The sequence below is a fragment of the Polyodon spathula genome, chromosome 21 (genome assembly GCF_017654505.1).
Source record: "Polyodon spathula isolate WHYD16114869_AA chromosome 21, ASM1765450v1, whole genome shotgun sequence".
In the NCBI taxonomy this organism is placed as follows: Eukaryota; Metazoa; Chordata; class Actinopteri; order Acipenseriformes; family Polyodontidae; genus Polyodon; species Polyodon spathula.
In genome coordinates, this window is record NC_054554.1 from 8937265 (window position 1) to 8953423 (window position 16159).

General features: G+C 38.9%; 1 protein-coding gene and 1 long non-coding RNA gene across 5 annotated transcripts in view; one reads left to right on the forward strand and one right to left on the reverse strand.

Moving 5' to 3' along the window:
- Window positions 1-254: 254 nt before the first annotated feature.
- Window positions 255-14186, reverse strand: LOC121296460. Its single transcript, XR_005947066.1, has 2 exons — window positions 14104-14186; window positions 255-4002 (listed from the first exon to the last, which is right to left on the reverse strand). It is a non-coding gene; the product is annotated as an uncharacterized LOC121296460 (long non-coding RNA).
- Window positions 13004-16159, forward strand: part of gse1 (Gse1 coiled-coil protein) — a 243310-nt gene continuing 240154 nt past the window's right edge. For 2 of the 4 annotated variants that reach the window (XM_041222056.1, XM_041222059.1), the window contains exon 1: window positions 13006-15867. In XM_041222056.1, coding sequence (XP_041077990.1) covers window positions 13429-15867 — 2439 coding nt within the window. In that variant the 5' untranslated portion in view covers window positions 13006-13428. Of the gene's footprint in view, window positions 15868-16159 lie in introns of all 4 variants that reach the window. The other 2 variants (XM_041222058.1, XM_041222060.1) reach the window with 2 other exon arrangements.

Sequence of the window (16159 nt, forward strand, 5' to 3'; positions counted from 1 at the left end):
ATTTGTTTCATAAGGTAAGGCATTGAGTTCAGAAGCTGTTCTTCAATTGTTGTTGCCAGCCATAGACATTTATACATAGATCAGCCAGCGTGTCTTTACAATATGTTCGTAAACAAGTGCCATCTAGTTACCGTTAACTGTGAGTCCTTTTGTTTTGCTGGGAATACAGTGTTCACTAGATGGCGCTGGTGCTTACTAGTGAAATGAAACATTGATGTTACATGTTACATAAGTCCTAGAAACAATACATTAAAAACAATATGAAAATATAATTTACTATAAAGATAAAAATGGGAAAAAAATAAACATGTGGCTATGTGAACAAAGGCATTGCTTCCTCAATTCCCCTCACCATGTGGCAAGGTAGAAAAAAGGAACGGAGAACATACAGACACATAACAAAAACAAAACTGTAACTAAAATATAATTCAACGATACTAACAATGCGCACGTTCGGTAGCTCATGAAGGCTCCCCATAAAATGTGCAATAAGTCTGCTGTTGTAGATCCTGCAGCATGGAGGCCAAGCTGTCTACTGCTGTGAGCTCCTTCACAAATCAGCCTTGGTCCAGGTGGCATGGTGTGTGTATTCTCTGATAATTCTCTTTGAGTTGCATTAATCTGTTGTTTGCTGTGGTTCAGTGTTTTTCACATTGTATGGATAATGAATCTACAGCTGAGTAATGTGTATTTGTGTTTGCTCTACATAATGCCCCCTTTCAGTTGCTTTCACCACAGATTAATATGCTTTGCCCAGCATTTGCTACAGACAAGTTGTCAGCTATTTTCACTAACAGCTTTTAAAGATTGCCATCAGTAGTTGACAGAAGTGCTGACAAGGTATCATCCAAACCTAGCTGGGATTCAGATACAGTTTGTAGCAGATGCTTGGACTTGCTAGGCTACCTCATTTCTCACAACCTATCATCTGCACCTGTGCATTCTGTTCGTGGGTTGATGAAGTTAAATAAAGCCTTTCAAGTTTAAAGGGATAACTCTCCAGTTTCTCTTTGTCATGAAAACTAATAATCTTCCACTGAGGATATGTCACATTTCCATTTTCTTACATATCTCTAACCAGTTGCGATGAAACTATGGTTCTGTGATATCAAAATCTGGGGATAATGGAAATTAGGATTACACAAAATGGGGAGAAATCTAAAAATGTATGCACTTCATGTTTGTTTGTGGTCAGAAACAAGTATGCATGGAATGGAAATCCCTCTAGAAGGTCAATTATAGGGATATACCAGGTTGAAATAAATTAGCTAATTGATTTTTCTCTATTAGATAAAATCAAGCCTGTGGCTCCACAGCCCTTTTTTTTTTTTACCCAATTTCAAATGTCTAATCAGAATGTCTCCCAATACTGATTAGAAGGACTGAGGATCAATGGGCAACCCCTGTCAAGCGAATCACCTCTGCCAATCTTCTGAACCAAGCTATTCTGAACCTTAGAGACAAGGGCCCAGCCTGGGAAATCTCTGCCTGGCTTTGGGAAGTGCCTGACCAGTCATTGGATTCAAACCAGTGAGCTCCTGATTGCATGACTAACTCTTCACTCCGGCACAGTAAAACCTTTCCTGGATGTGTCACTGGGGATCATTTAAAGAGGAGACATATCCAGCTGTACATGCTAACAATAGAGAGACAGAGGCACATTCAGAAATGTAATATTTTCCTACTTCAGTAAGGCTCTGGGGTTTAAAAGCTGGCTCCAATGATGTGTTTATATGGAATCAAATTAATTGAACTATGCCCTTTTTAAACAGCTTGTGTACTTTCTCTTTATTTTGTTACACTGTGACTTTCCTGAAAACCTCCCCCTAGTTCTCCCTGTAAAGCATTCTGTGTAGGGACAAGATAACCTTTGTTTATTCATGCCGTACTATAGTTACACACACTGTATACAGACAGGAACAAAGTACTGAGCCTAGTGAACTCTGGCAGTGAGGGGGTACAGTGTGACAAGTTTATTGCACACTCAATGGCTGTATTTACTCTGATACTTTCATAGTGAATAAGAATTAATAATTGAAGTCATCACTTGAAGTTTCTAAAAGTCTATGATTAACAGTTTTATAATAATATTTCTTATTTACTTCAGAACTTGTACTCTGTGTATTACATGGCTGACTCCAGGTCTGTTATTGGGTGCTAATGGACTTGAAAATAACCTGCATTGCGAACTATACAATTTGAGGTTTATTATCACAGACGGGTGCAATGTGCTTCCTAAGGTATGTTTTTCCAGGACACAGTCCCTTATAAAGCTTCCCCATAGTAAAAGTATAATAAAGTGTAATAAAGCATTATAAAAGCATGAAATATCATCGGTAAGCATGGTAATGCCCAGAGAGGTATGCATAGACTTAATAGGGAAAACTGCAAAATGTGGTTAAACCTTTATGAGGGGCAAATGCAATCAAGCTACATTCTCAGCTCTCTGATGACATAAATGACCTCAGCTGTATTGGTATTTTATTCTGCCCTCGGTCAGCTGATACACTATTGGTCTTTATTCATATGGCAAAACAAGATGTTCAACAGATTAAATGTATGGTAACTGGTAATATTACGAAATATATTTAGAATATCAAACAAAAACTAAGCTACTCTTGGGAATGGACCAGTCCCCCTACACCAGTGTGTATGAATGGACTGTATAATTTATGTTGAACAGACTACCGCTAGACCGCTGAGGATGACTGTTTCATGATTGTTTCTAGGACCTTTCAGAAGGTGTCATGTCATCAGCATTTTCCTAGCACTTCTCTGGGAGGGGATTTTCTTCTAAGGGCACCCTGCCAACAATAACAGCAGATTCCAGCAGGTCGGCACAGGAAGAGAAGCTGGAAACTGATTTGCAAGTCTCCCGCTCTAGAGCCAGAATGCCTTTATTTGAGGAGGCCTCGGGAGAGCCATACAGCTTCAAGAAGGCACATTCCATTCACCTTATTTCTTATGTCCTTTATGAGGAGCTTGATTCTAGTTTCTTTTTTTATGCAGGCTAAACTGTTTTGTGTAAACCTATATGACAGATCCTAGTGTGATGTGATTCTCTTTTCCAAGACAAGCTCATAGTTGAAGCCCTAGAGGAGGAGCGTGACTTAATGACCTTGGTTCACAATGAAGAGACAGGTCATAAACATGGAAAGCGCCCCACGCACACTGTACCCTACTAATGCCAGGCTGCCAAGAACACAATTTTTACACCCTGATTTGAAATGCCCAATTAGATTGTTGCCACTTACTGATCAGATACTGAAGATCAACAGGTGACTTCTCACTGTCAAACTAATCGCTTCTTTTCACTCACCTAACACTAAGCAACAGGTTTTAAAGTGTAGAGAATGATATGTAGTTGAAACATTCATCAAAAAAAGTGTACTAAGCTTCTTTTAGTATTAAAACAGGTGACTTTCTTTGCAAGTTTCCCATCCAAGCATGGACCAAGCTCAACCCACTTAGTTTCTGAAATACAGGGTTCATTATTGTCATGTGTCTTTACTGTTGGCCTAATACATGTGTCTGGAAACGTATTGTAATCTTATTGATTGCCACTAACATGTGTAAGCCTCTGATTGACTGAATGGTTAAAGGGAAGGTTGGCTTGACATACAGTATATTCTATTTGCAGAGTAAGGGAAAACATGTACTAAAAATTTACAGTGGTAAACTTGGATTACAATGGAGAACCTGCTCAGGGGGCTCCTGAGTGGCGCATCTAGTAAAGGTGCTTCATGTGGAGTGCAGGATGTGCCATATAGCCTGGAGATCGCTGGTTCGAGTCATCGCCGATCAAGGGGATGCCGCACAGTTGGCCGAGCAGCGCCCGTGTGGGGAGGGTTCAGGTCGGCAGGGTAATCCTCAGTTCACCATGCACCAGCGACTCCTGTCACTATGGGTCTGGTGCTAGTTGTAATCTGGCATTATGGGTCTGGTGGCTTCGCTGTAGACCTGCAGTGCGGAAAAACCCAGTTTGGGAGGACATGTGTCTGTCTAAATTAAAAAAAAAAAAAAAAAAAAAAAAAAAGTCTGCTGAAAGTGAAATCAAAGACTTTTAAACCAGCAAGTTGGGGGTAATAATTTAAAAGTTAAAATTTATTACAGATGTATTATGGCTATAAAAATGAGCTGTTTTTGAAGTGTTGTGTTCCCCCACTACTATTAAGGGGCCTAAAACAAGGATAAAACCAGCTGGTGCCAGTGATAAGGTTATTAAAGTTAAGAGGAAAGAAAATGGATTCAAGCATATTTGATGTTACTCGATTATTGCACACACTCAAGCAGTTAATTTAAAAATGCAGTTAAAATGGTTTTATTCCTTTCAGAAAATATGGCTTTACTTTTGCTCTCACCTTATCCATTGTCAGCTGTTTCCATACTCTTCTTCATCTATTTAATACATTGCTCTGTTGCCAGTGTGTAGTGTTTAATGCTCTTGAGTAGAGCTTCAGGAACATAGGCCCAATATTAAGTAGAACATGTTTTTATTGAACAGATTTGTAAATACAAAGGGCAATTAAATATTTGACTTCTTGCCTGCTGCGCTAAGTGAGACGATCACTTTATAGAATTTAGGGTGATTTGAGACTCCCATTATAAACCTAGGGGCTGCTGTAGAGGCTGAGAAGAGGATGGAGAGATGTTGGCCGACTGCAATACTGTGAATCCATACCATGATGGGAATAATGCAGCACAGGGGAAGTGACGTAGTTACATCTCTCTTCCTGAACTATGCTCAACAAGAACCATTTTAACTTCTCTTTTTAAAACCAGTTTTGATAGAAACCCCAACTGAAAACTGAGAGCAATTTTAACTTGCAAAAAAGAAAGATTCACTGTACTTAAGTGAACATACAGTCAACTGTAAAATATCACTTTTTGTACAGCAAAGTAAAAAAAAAATTCAAATAGATGTTTTATGAACAGTGAGTATGACATGGCCATTCACATCACAACAGTGGACCTATTTCTATACATTGCATAGTGATAAGTTTCCAGAATTTACTGGGTACCCCCTAGGTAAGCTTTGAGAACTTTCAGGGTTCCCTGGACTCCAGACTGAGAACCACTTCTCTAGATACCTCTTGATTATTGGGGTCAGGGCATTGTAAATTTTGAGTAGTAAGTGATGCTGTGGTGGTGAAGCAGGCAGTGTACCAGCACTCTACTCTGTCATACTGTTCTAACCTTAAGAATATAAACAATATACACACAATTAATAATTAAAATAAATAATAGACAGACTAGATACAAATCACCAACAAAATACATACCTTCAGGCAGCCAGCCAGAAAAAAGGGCTGTCTCTGTGTTTATCCATTCTGGCATTTTCTTTTCATTCGTGCTTCTTGAAGGCACATTGCTGGTTTGCTTATCACTTTCAATTCGGTCTGTGGTATTTAAGACATAGCGAGAAGTTTTATAGACCCTGCACAGCATATTTTAAATACCCTCAAGCTGTCTGCAGATGTCAGGTAGCTGGATTCATTGAACACATCCTAGGAAGTTCAGTGCTTTGTTTTCTTCACTACAATGACAAGGTGTTTTCAAGCATCTAGATTTCATTGAGCTGCCGTCTAAGAATGCATATTGGGTTATACTGAGAAGCATTAACCTTGAGAGATCTGACCTTTCTCAGGTGTAATTCAATAATTCAGTAACACTTTAGTATTGGTTTTGAAATTCTTAACCTACAGGTCATAAGAGCCTGGGTATAATGAATCAGAAATCAGAAATGTAGAGAGCATGTCTTACTTTGGGGTTTTATCCCTGTTGTGCATCCTTTATGTTTTTGCTGTATTCTTCTTTCATTTAGACTGTAGATGTGCAGACTGCCAGCATACATTTTATACATGCAGGATGTTTCTACATTTTCTTTGTTTCTTCACACATACTGTAATAATAATTCCATATAAAAATGACTGAATTAATGTGCAAGGTAAATTTGCACATTAATTCAGCAGCTCCCCATGTAGTTCCCAACCCTATAATATACATTCAACATGCATTACCATGGTATCAGTTTACCATGTTTCCCATACTTTTACATTACATCTCTAAGTATTAACAGCCATTCAGTGTGTTTTTTGTTGCTAAGCGTTTATCATGGTATTTCATTCTATTGTATTACTTAGCCAGTGGTCTATGCTGAAGGGAAGTGTGTGCCTTGTGGAGCTGTAGTGGTTTTGAGGGATTTCACCATTATTAAACTAAACAACAGAATCAGCTTGACTTTGCTTGTGTTGTCAAAGCTGAGGCATTCCTTTGATCAACTCTTACCCTTCTGAGGAAGCAACATTCCTTAATAGAAAAAAAAAAAAAAACTTTGATAGTTCACTGCTAAAGCTTTCTGTTCCATGTTGAAGTGCATTACAAAAATGCATATATTTACCCCTTGTACTAAATATCTTGGCATCAATGAATATATAATCATCCCATCTTTGTATAAATAAAAATGCAATCTATCCCTTGTTTTCTATCCCTTCAAAAGCCCTTGTATGTACTCCTTTGCATTAAGATTAAACACACCTTCCACTGTGTGCCATAGTTAGGCAGAATAGAAAACCTGTCTGAAAGGAAGGAGGAGAATGTGTTGACAAAGCTGATGAAAGTTCTTTCCATTATGCAATGTTTCCTTGCCTCACTGTATGATTTGATTGCATTTTTTTTCATAATAGAATAGGGGAAAGAATGTTTTAAATTAAACATTTGCACTGAACTTGATGCGCTGGTTTCTAAAAATTGCCCTTCAAATCCTGCATGGCTCCAAGCAACAGCTGGAAAGAATAAGCAGTCGTCAGTTGCTTTGTAAACTAACAGTAATTGGACAGGATGCTTTAGTGTAAGCCATATATCTTCACTACTGGTTTGTCATCTCGTGCTAATGGAGTACCTTAACCAGCAAATGACATAAATCAGTTTGCTCTTGCACTTTTTCATGCCTCCTAGCAAGTTCATTTCTTCAGCGACTGTAACTCTGTGCCCAGGAAGAAAAACGGTATTATTAACTAGTTATAATATACTGGTATTGTTGTCTTGCTTTCAGAATATATTTTGTAGTGTGGTAATGCTGTGATCTGCTAATAGTTCTGCTAAGATTTATTTGGGGGAAATACACTGGTATCATAAGAGTGTTTTCTGTATATAAGATAAGATCAAGCTGCCACATTGATTTTTATTATATGTGTCTTATCTGTGTTTCTATTTGACAGCAATTGAATTCAACGCTTGAGTACAGTATATAGATATTGTACAATACATACACACTGTAGGCTCTTGTGGTACATGATTGTAGTTTGTTGTCTAGAGGATAGCAAGAAGATTCTTGATCATATGACAAAAAAGAGGTATTTAATTTCTCACAGATGAAATGTAATTATTTTAATGATACATGCACTGCTAAAATTTTGTGGCAAAGACTCGTGGCTTGAATTTCCTAAAGCTGACTTCATACAGTCGCTTTATTCAAACCCCATACAAGAACGTTTGAAAGGCTACGTACTTAATAATTACAGCCACCATATGCCTTTGCCCAAAAAACAGTAAGAAGGTAGAATAAAACACAACTATTGCTGAGACAAGGGTCATAATTTAACAACGGGACCTGAGAAATCGGCCTTTAAAACAAAATGCCAAACAATTAAGATATGGCCCTAACTAATGCTTGTGCTCAAGTTTTCCAAGGCTATACAATAATTATTTTTGAGTACATCTTTACGGCTTGTTAATTTTATTAAGTTCATGGTAGTTTGTACTGAAAAACAAACAACAAAAAAAGCAAAACATGCTTTGATATGTGACCATCATAGATGTCCATCTCTGGAAATATTTCCTGGTGTGGTTGGCAGAGTTTCCTAAGTGGTTATACTGAACTGAAGTGCTTCTGCTGGCTTCAGTTTTACCACCTACAGTTCCTCGGGTTGAATGGGGACTGTTATTTGCATAAGCCATAATGACACAGCTGCATGAGACAAGATTCTACAAACTCAGGAGCAACCTGACTTTCTTTAACACACAAGCTAATCAGATACTAGTTAGTAACCTCCTCAGCACTGAATGTGCCTAAAGCCAGAAAAGTAAAGCGACTGTGTATTAAGATAAACATAGTAAACATAAACAAAAGTTTAGGAAAAGGTTTTTTTAATATATTTATACTTATTACAGAGCTTTACTCCTCCCCTTCTGTAAATGCGGTAAAAACTTAGCAAGCTCAGAAAAAAATATTTGATTATTAATTATTCACCATGTTTCATGTGGAATTTCAGTAACTCATTATTCAGCAGTTTTGGGAAAACTGATGTTTAGCAGTAAGGAGAAATTTCTTTCACCATTTCATACAAGGTATCTTTTTAATGTGGTCCAGCTGTTCTAACAAGCAGATCATTGTACAGCATGTGTTCCTGTGTGCCTCACCATTAAATCCATCTCAGTCAAACACAGATCCAAACCTAGACAAGATTCAACGATTGCAGAGCTCTCTCAGAACAAGTATTCCGAAGGTTCCAAGTGACTTCTCTGCAGCAGATTGCCTTGGTTTAGAAATAAATTAGACTCATCTGTGAAGCAGGTGGCTCAAGACTAGATCAAAGACATTAGGCCAGAAAATTACCTTTACCAATTTTTACAGCTTAAAGAGTTTGTCTTTGTGCTGTTGTTTGTGAGTGATGGGTGTTGTAATAGAAGGAGTGAAATATGTGTGTGTAGGCAGGGACCAAAATTGAAAAGCTGAATGGTCTGTCTCATTTTGCTGTGTACCTAGGTGCTTTAAGACATGTCTTAATTAATCTCATAGAACACAAAGCTGCAACTGATATCATGAAGAGAAGATAAGACCCTAATTCACTTCCCTCAATATTTCACTATTTTTATTTTTTAGGTGTACATCAGATAGCAAACTTTAGAGCCAGCACTGATGGAAGGAAGCCTTTTTTGAGTTGAATGGTTGCCATATTAAGCATGAATAATGTTACGTTAACATATCGAATTACATACTGTTTTGTATCTTTCCATATACTGGAAAAATGTGAAATTTTGAAATCTAACATGAGATGCTGTACAACTATTATTGCTCCCGGTAGACTTTTGCGATATCATTTTGTAGTTTCTTTGATAAAATGATGCTAAATAAAAAAATCATATTGTGTGCTGTTCATAATCGTGAACTGTCCACGTGTGTTATAGTTCTCTGAATTTACTATATGGTTTCAGATGTATTTATGTTAGCCAGCTATTTCTCAGAAGTCCCACAGTGGCCTTGGTTAATTTCCTCTGATATTTTCTCAATTTATTCATGATAACATTGCAGTGAGTACTATGACATGGTCATCAAAGGCAAGGATATGATTCATGCAAATGGAAAAAAAAAGTGAGGTTGTAGTCATGTTGAACCCTGACCCTCCCCATATTTGTATTACAAATCACTGCAAGTATGAAAGTTCATTGTGGGCTAAAGTGAATGGTTTATTTTCAAAGAGAATGCAGGGGATTGCCAACCGGATAATGTTCTAGGCATTGGGGGAGGGAGAGCAACATGTTTGGTGGTGGTGATGGAGGGAGAGAATCCTGAAAACAAATGACAGGTTCAGTAGGTAGCTGAGGGAGGAGTGAGCATTTCTGGAGAGCAGGACAGAAAATTAGACACAGGATTAGATAAGATTATGAGATGGGGTTGTCTCAGTACCCTTCAGAACCAAGCCATGAATACAAATTGTTTTTTAAGATGGTTGTATTTGATCTACACCTCCAGCAGCAGCTTGCTGGTACACTGGCTCAGAGGGGCTAGCTAGTGCACCCTACAGCACCGACAGTCACTTTGTGCAGCCCCCAATTCTCCACAGAGCCCCTCCTTTCAAGTACCACTACAAAACCAAACCCAGTAATAAAATCTGGCTTTAGGCCTGTGCTCAGGCCTTCAAACATAATTACGAATGTAAAACAGTTTACACAAGGCAGAGTGTATACACTATGCGAAAAAAAAAAAAAAAAAGTTACCTGAAAGTCTGTTTCTTAGATACCTATTTTATTAATTTTTTTAAGTCAAATACCTATTTGAGGAACTAGCCAACTTTATATGTTTATCTTCACTTTTGTAATTAATCCAAGTTAGTCAAATTTAAAAATCTAAACTGTTGGTAAAGTGTAACTGCTTTCAATAGCAAACAAACAAAAACATGAAAGTTACCCAAGGAGTTTATTGGAAAACATAACCCAACAGCTCCTTAGTAAGTTTCTCATTACAGGTGGGTTCCAGTCAGTGCTATGGGGAATATGTAATACTGTAGTAGAGGTAACAGAAATACTAAATATGCTTACTATTGTGAGTCTTATGTTTCACAGTTCAGTTTGTTTGGGTGGCTGTCAGTAATTTTGAGCATTTACTAGAAAATCACTAGTTAACAAAGTGCTTACGCCTAAATTACATGTAAGATGAGAGTAATGGAAAAGTATAGCTACTGGAAACCAGGTTATATACAATGTGTTGATTAACAACAATAATAATATATTAAATAGAATACACAAAAAGTCTAATAGCTAAGATAGAACATTATTTTATTTTCCTGTGTGGGAGATGCATATCCGTGGTGACCTGAACATATAGAGGTGAGGTGCCAGTCTATACATATGCCACGCTTATATTTATACAAGCACGTATACTGTGAATGTAGGTCATGGTGGTCTATGTATTCATGTTATTGATAGCTCTAATTTTGCATTTACAGCTATGTATATTACTGCCTTATCTGAGTAAAGTTGGGACCTGCTTGTAGGGTACTGATATTCAGCGAACGTCTAAATCATAATGTAGGGTTAAAAATGTCACAGATACCATTACAATAAATATCACTACTCAGCTGAAGCACTGAACTAAAGGTTCAAGGTAGTAGCACAGCCAACATAATTGATTTCTTTGTCTCTGAAAGTGCCAAATAAAAAAGGGGAACAGGACATTATAGCTAGTGAAATAATTCCATACTCGCCTTACTCTTCCAAGATCTTACATTTTTAAAAGAAGCATGTGTTAATACAAAGTTGTAGATTCATTAAAAAAAAAAAAAAAAGATAGCTCGACGCAAAGAAAGCTCTGTTTGCGCCTCCTTGGTCTATAGACTGTCTGAAAGTAATGCACGCTTTCTTTAACCCAGTATGGGAAAAAATTGCAATAAAATAAAAAGGATGTGTTTTTATAACATGCGCTTCTTTCAAAACTGCAAAGTGCATGACAGGTTAAATTTTAGGAATTATTGAATTAGCTCCTTTAAAAATGCAACTGAAATAAAACAGTGATGTTCCCCTGTGCCAACCACTGGACAGAAGCACAGAAAAATCACAGACATGGTAGGAGACTGAAGAAAGACCATACTGGTAGTCCAAACTATGAGGTCTTTCTGGGACACCTTTGTGTGCCTGTTAAAGTTTGAGACAGCTAAAACACCCTTTGAGATCACACAACTACAGGTGGTAAAGCGATTGACCCAAACAGACACTTAAAACCGACCTTAGCATTCATGTATAAGCAATAAAGGCATCACGTTTAAGGTCTTAGAGCACACACATTTGAGATTTGATTATATTCACTAGAAAATGGAAAAGGAGCAGCAAGACACAAGCGTTGCAAACGGTAAACTAAAAGCTAATATGAGGACTAGTAGTTAACAAAGCTCTGGTGACAAAATAACCTTCCGTGTGTTTATGTATGATTTAAGATGAGAAAGAAAAGTGAAAAATCACTTTACTTTGGCCACACCTCTAAAGGAAAGCAATAAGGAGCACAGGAAAGATCCTGCAAGGGATGTCAAAGAAAACTTGCATTTGCTTATACAAAAAAAAAATAATAATAATGGTGTTTTGCTTAAAAATGTATTTACACAGACTACGCTGTGAACAAAGTATAACAAATTCAATTAATTTGAAATAAGCAGCACATATATTCGACATAAAATTTAAATAAACGCACTTTTGTCTTTGTTGCCACTACCAATTTATTAACAAAACGTTGTATTTTTGCTTATTGCGTTTTTGTGTCGCAGTTTATTAAGTGAGTTTTAATATACATTTTCTAATTAATAATACCATTGCTGTAATGAAAATGGTGTTGACAAAACACCAGCAACACACCCGTTAAATGTGTAAATACTTACTGTACACTAGGATTTTATTCAAACGACGCAGTCCAGCCTAAAAGCCTATTACTACCCCAGGACTGGAAATGAAATGTCACACCTTATATTTTCCATATATCTAGAAAACCTCTTATCCAATTTTCATGAAATTTGGTATCAACACAATTTAGCATCCGTTATTAAGACCAGTTGAGTCCGGGGATATATGACAATGTATATCTATCCGTACAGCCGTCTATCTGTACGTCATACTTACATCTTACATGCTTGCATAATCTGGAGAACCTTTATTCCAATTGTCATGAAACTTGGCATTAACATCGTTTTAATGTAATTCAATGAGAATAACAGATTCTGGAGTTATAGGGGTTGTCTGTCAGAGCCCTGGTGAAATATGTATGTTACTGAGATTTCATAATAATAATAATAATAATAATAATAATAATATAATAATAATAATAATTAATAGTGGTAGTATTTTTGTATCTAAAAATTATCATATCGATTCATATCGCCTAAAAAACTGAGTAGGAGTTGTGTTTTTTGCATTTTAAGAAGGCTTTTCTTTTTTATTTATTATTATATTTTTAACGTTCATATGCCGATTAACATAAGGCAACTAACAAAACAACAAAAGTACTAGACAGGTCTACATTATTAAAACGAAATTAAACTTGTTTAACTTAAAGATGTATTTATTTGATGTTTTTAATATGTCTAAATAAAAAAAAAAAGCCGGTTGCTCAAGTGAGGGGAAAGGCTTATGTATCACACCTCTTTACAGAACAGCTGGCATGATTCTGTGATATTAGAAAAGCCTGTGATACTAGATAGAGCCAGCCTGCTTATTTTATGATCAGCGTGGTTTGCTGGGAGTTGCATTGTGGGTCCCTGAAATTGATCCAGTAAATTGGAGATGGCGCTGCGTACAGTGTGAGTGAGTTAGCAGCCAAAGTTTGGAGAGCACGGGAAAGTTAGCTGGAGAAGCGATCTGGGATACGCATTGCAAATATTTCCAGCAATAAATGAAATTTGGACGCTGCTATCCAGAGGACAAGAACAGAAATAGATTAAAACATTCCCTGTCATAACTTGCGAATTGTACTCGTCTGGAAAACGCAGTTGCTTTGATAAATCCTGTCAGTGATTGCTGCTACATGGGTTAAATTAAGAATGTGCATTTTTAATGCAATACCTTAGGGCTGCTGCGGGACATTTGTGCACATTTTTTGTAAAACGGCATTAACTATATTTAAAATGAAATATCGACTAGGAAAACACCTCCGATTTGAATGAAAAAATGAACGACCCCCGAGTTGATAAAGACTTTACACCGATCTCCAGAAAACACCGACTCATGGCCGCAGTTCTGCCCGGCGAAGAGAGTGCTTTGCCCGGTAGCAGTTCCAGATCAGACCGTAATGGCACTGCGATAGTTTATTGCTTCGTTTGTGGTGGGGGTGTTACGTCTGGAAAAGAACTGAAGCTTCGAGTTAATTATCAGAGAGAGAACTTTCCGTTTTTCCCGTTTTTGCAGCACCAGGAGCCAGCGCCGGGGGCTGAAGAAGTGACTCCCGATGGATGTGTCACAGTATGCGCCGTGTGTCAGTGTTTTCTCGGGGAGCAGTGGAACTCCTTTGAAAGGACCAGGACCCCTATAGAAAAACGAATGTACTGGCTGAAAAGACCCTACCAGTGTGACTCAAGAAGGATTCCCCAGGAATGGAACACCTCCTACGACCTGGAGAGAAGGATGAGCGTGAGTAGCCAAAATTTTGACGCACATGATTCGGATTTTTCATCTCTTTCTGATAACGAGAATATGTCCGATCAAGAGCTTGATTTTGTTGACAGACCAGTTATGCATAAAGAAAAGTGCACCAGAATCCCCACTAGCAACACAACTTCTAAAGAAGAAATTACAAAATATAACGACATAAAAAGTTGCCATGATTCGCAGATGGGAACCCGGTACCTTGTTGGTGGTTATGCCGCCCAGGGCGCACAGAAATCGGATCTTGCTCTTCAGCCTGTCCGCTCTGTGCAAAGTATGAATCACGCAGCTCAGTCGTCCGTATCGCTGGCTCAGTTCCAGGAATTCCTTCCACAGCGGTCCTATGACACCCCTTCTACCGAGACACCTGTGCAAGACAACGGAATCATTATACGCAACAAGCAGTGGATACCAGAGGAGAATGCCAAGCATCCAGACTCACGCCAGCATACTGTCTATAGCAGCTGTAGTACTCGGGATCCCCTCGTTCTGTTACAAAGTCATAAAGCACCAGATGTTGCAGATGCAGCTGCTTCGTTATCGCCTGTGGGCGCCTTGAACGTTTCAAACCGGGGCACTGCTGACAACCAGTTCAAGTTTAATCACAGCAGCCACAGCAACCAAGGCGGAGGCAATAACGAATCAGACAATGAAATAAACATAACCAGCGATGATGACCAAGAAAAAGTGTTTGAAATCACAAGCAGCAGGGAGCATGTAATAGCGCTCAACAGACAGATAAGGGAGACTGGCAGTGTAATAGCAAAGTCCCTGAGCAACAGCACTGCAGAGGAATGTGCCTGCTATATCTGTGGAAGTAAACTATCCCAAAATAACCAGCAAAAAGTGTATGTGCAGAAACAGGAGAGCATCTCAAACCAGCCCTTTTTCCCCTTTCTGTGGCTCCACAGCCCGCCCCGAGGGGCCTTGCCTCTCAGCCCAGGTGGGAGCACCCTGGTATGCGCTTGCTGCCATTCCTCCCTCATGCAGCAGTGGCAGGGCTTTGAGTTGGCTAATGTGCCAGTTCTGCAACGCCTATATGTGGTCCCCTTGAACTCTGGCACTTCAGTTTTGGCATCCAGAGACAGCGAGAACCACAAGCTGGAGAAAGCCACTGCTCGTGAAGCTTGCTACCTGTGTGGTGAAGATTGCTGCAGAGATCTTAAAGTGACCTGTTCCAAGGTTTTCAATGGCAACCCAAGTACCATGCACTTTCCCTTCATAACTCTACTGCCATGCCCTCCTAATGCCAAAGCTGTTAAGAATGGGAAAGTACACTGCTGTCAGACATGCTTTAGCATTTTAGAGGATATATGGGTTACCTACAAAGCATGTTTAAGTGAGGAGCTTATCACCTCCGTTAATAGCTTTTTGAGTCGGTACCACCAGGCTTTCACAGGGGCAGCAACCCACTCAAGCAGCCTGAGCCACCAGTCTTCCAGAATGGGCCACACATCGGTTTGTTACCTGTGCGGTGTAGAGCTACCAGCAGGAAGGGAGTTTCAGCTGAGTGTGAACCCACCAGGCAGGTGTGGAGAGAGGGAGCCTTTCTTCCCCTTTTTGACTGTCCATCCTCCTGCACCCATGTCCAAGCCTGCTGACTCCACTGGCCTGGTGTCCACCTGTGTGCTGTGTTACCATGACCTGTTAAGCCAATGGGTTCAGCATGAAGGCCGAGGCAACCAGCCAACCAGCAGCCCATGGTCCAGGCAGTACAGCGTGGACACTTTTGTTTGCTTCTTCTGCAGACAGCAGAAGAAAAGGTGCCTGGGCTTAAAAACAGTGCAAGTTGCACGGCTGCCTGTCTTTCTGTATGCCCCTCGTGTGAGCAATGCTCTGGTGGTGGATGATGGGAAAAAACTGACCATTGGATCTTGTGTGGATTGTAAAGCTGTGGTATTGGCTGGCCAAAACATGAAGCAAAACTACCTATTGGACAGCGTCTCTCCTCCTGGGAAACACAAAGTAAGTCTGCTATAAAATTTCATTGAAACAAACATTGTAATGGGTTTTAAAATGTGGAAGTTGCCAGATATCTGTAATGAAGAGAATAACTTCTGATAAGTGGACTGAGAAATTCCCTTTTACTGATAAAAAGAAAGATATAGAAACAGGATTGAATTACAGTTGTTTGAACCTTTTTTTTTCTGCCAGTGCTGTGACGGAGGTAGAGCTAATCAGCATTGAGGGTCCCTAGAGGTAATTCAGCTTGTAGCATATGAGATAAGGTTTTGCTACACTAGTTATGCTTTCCATT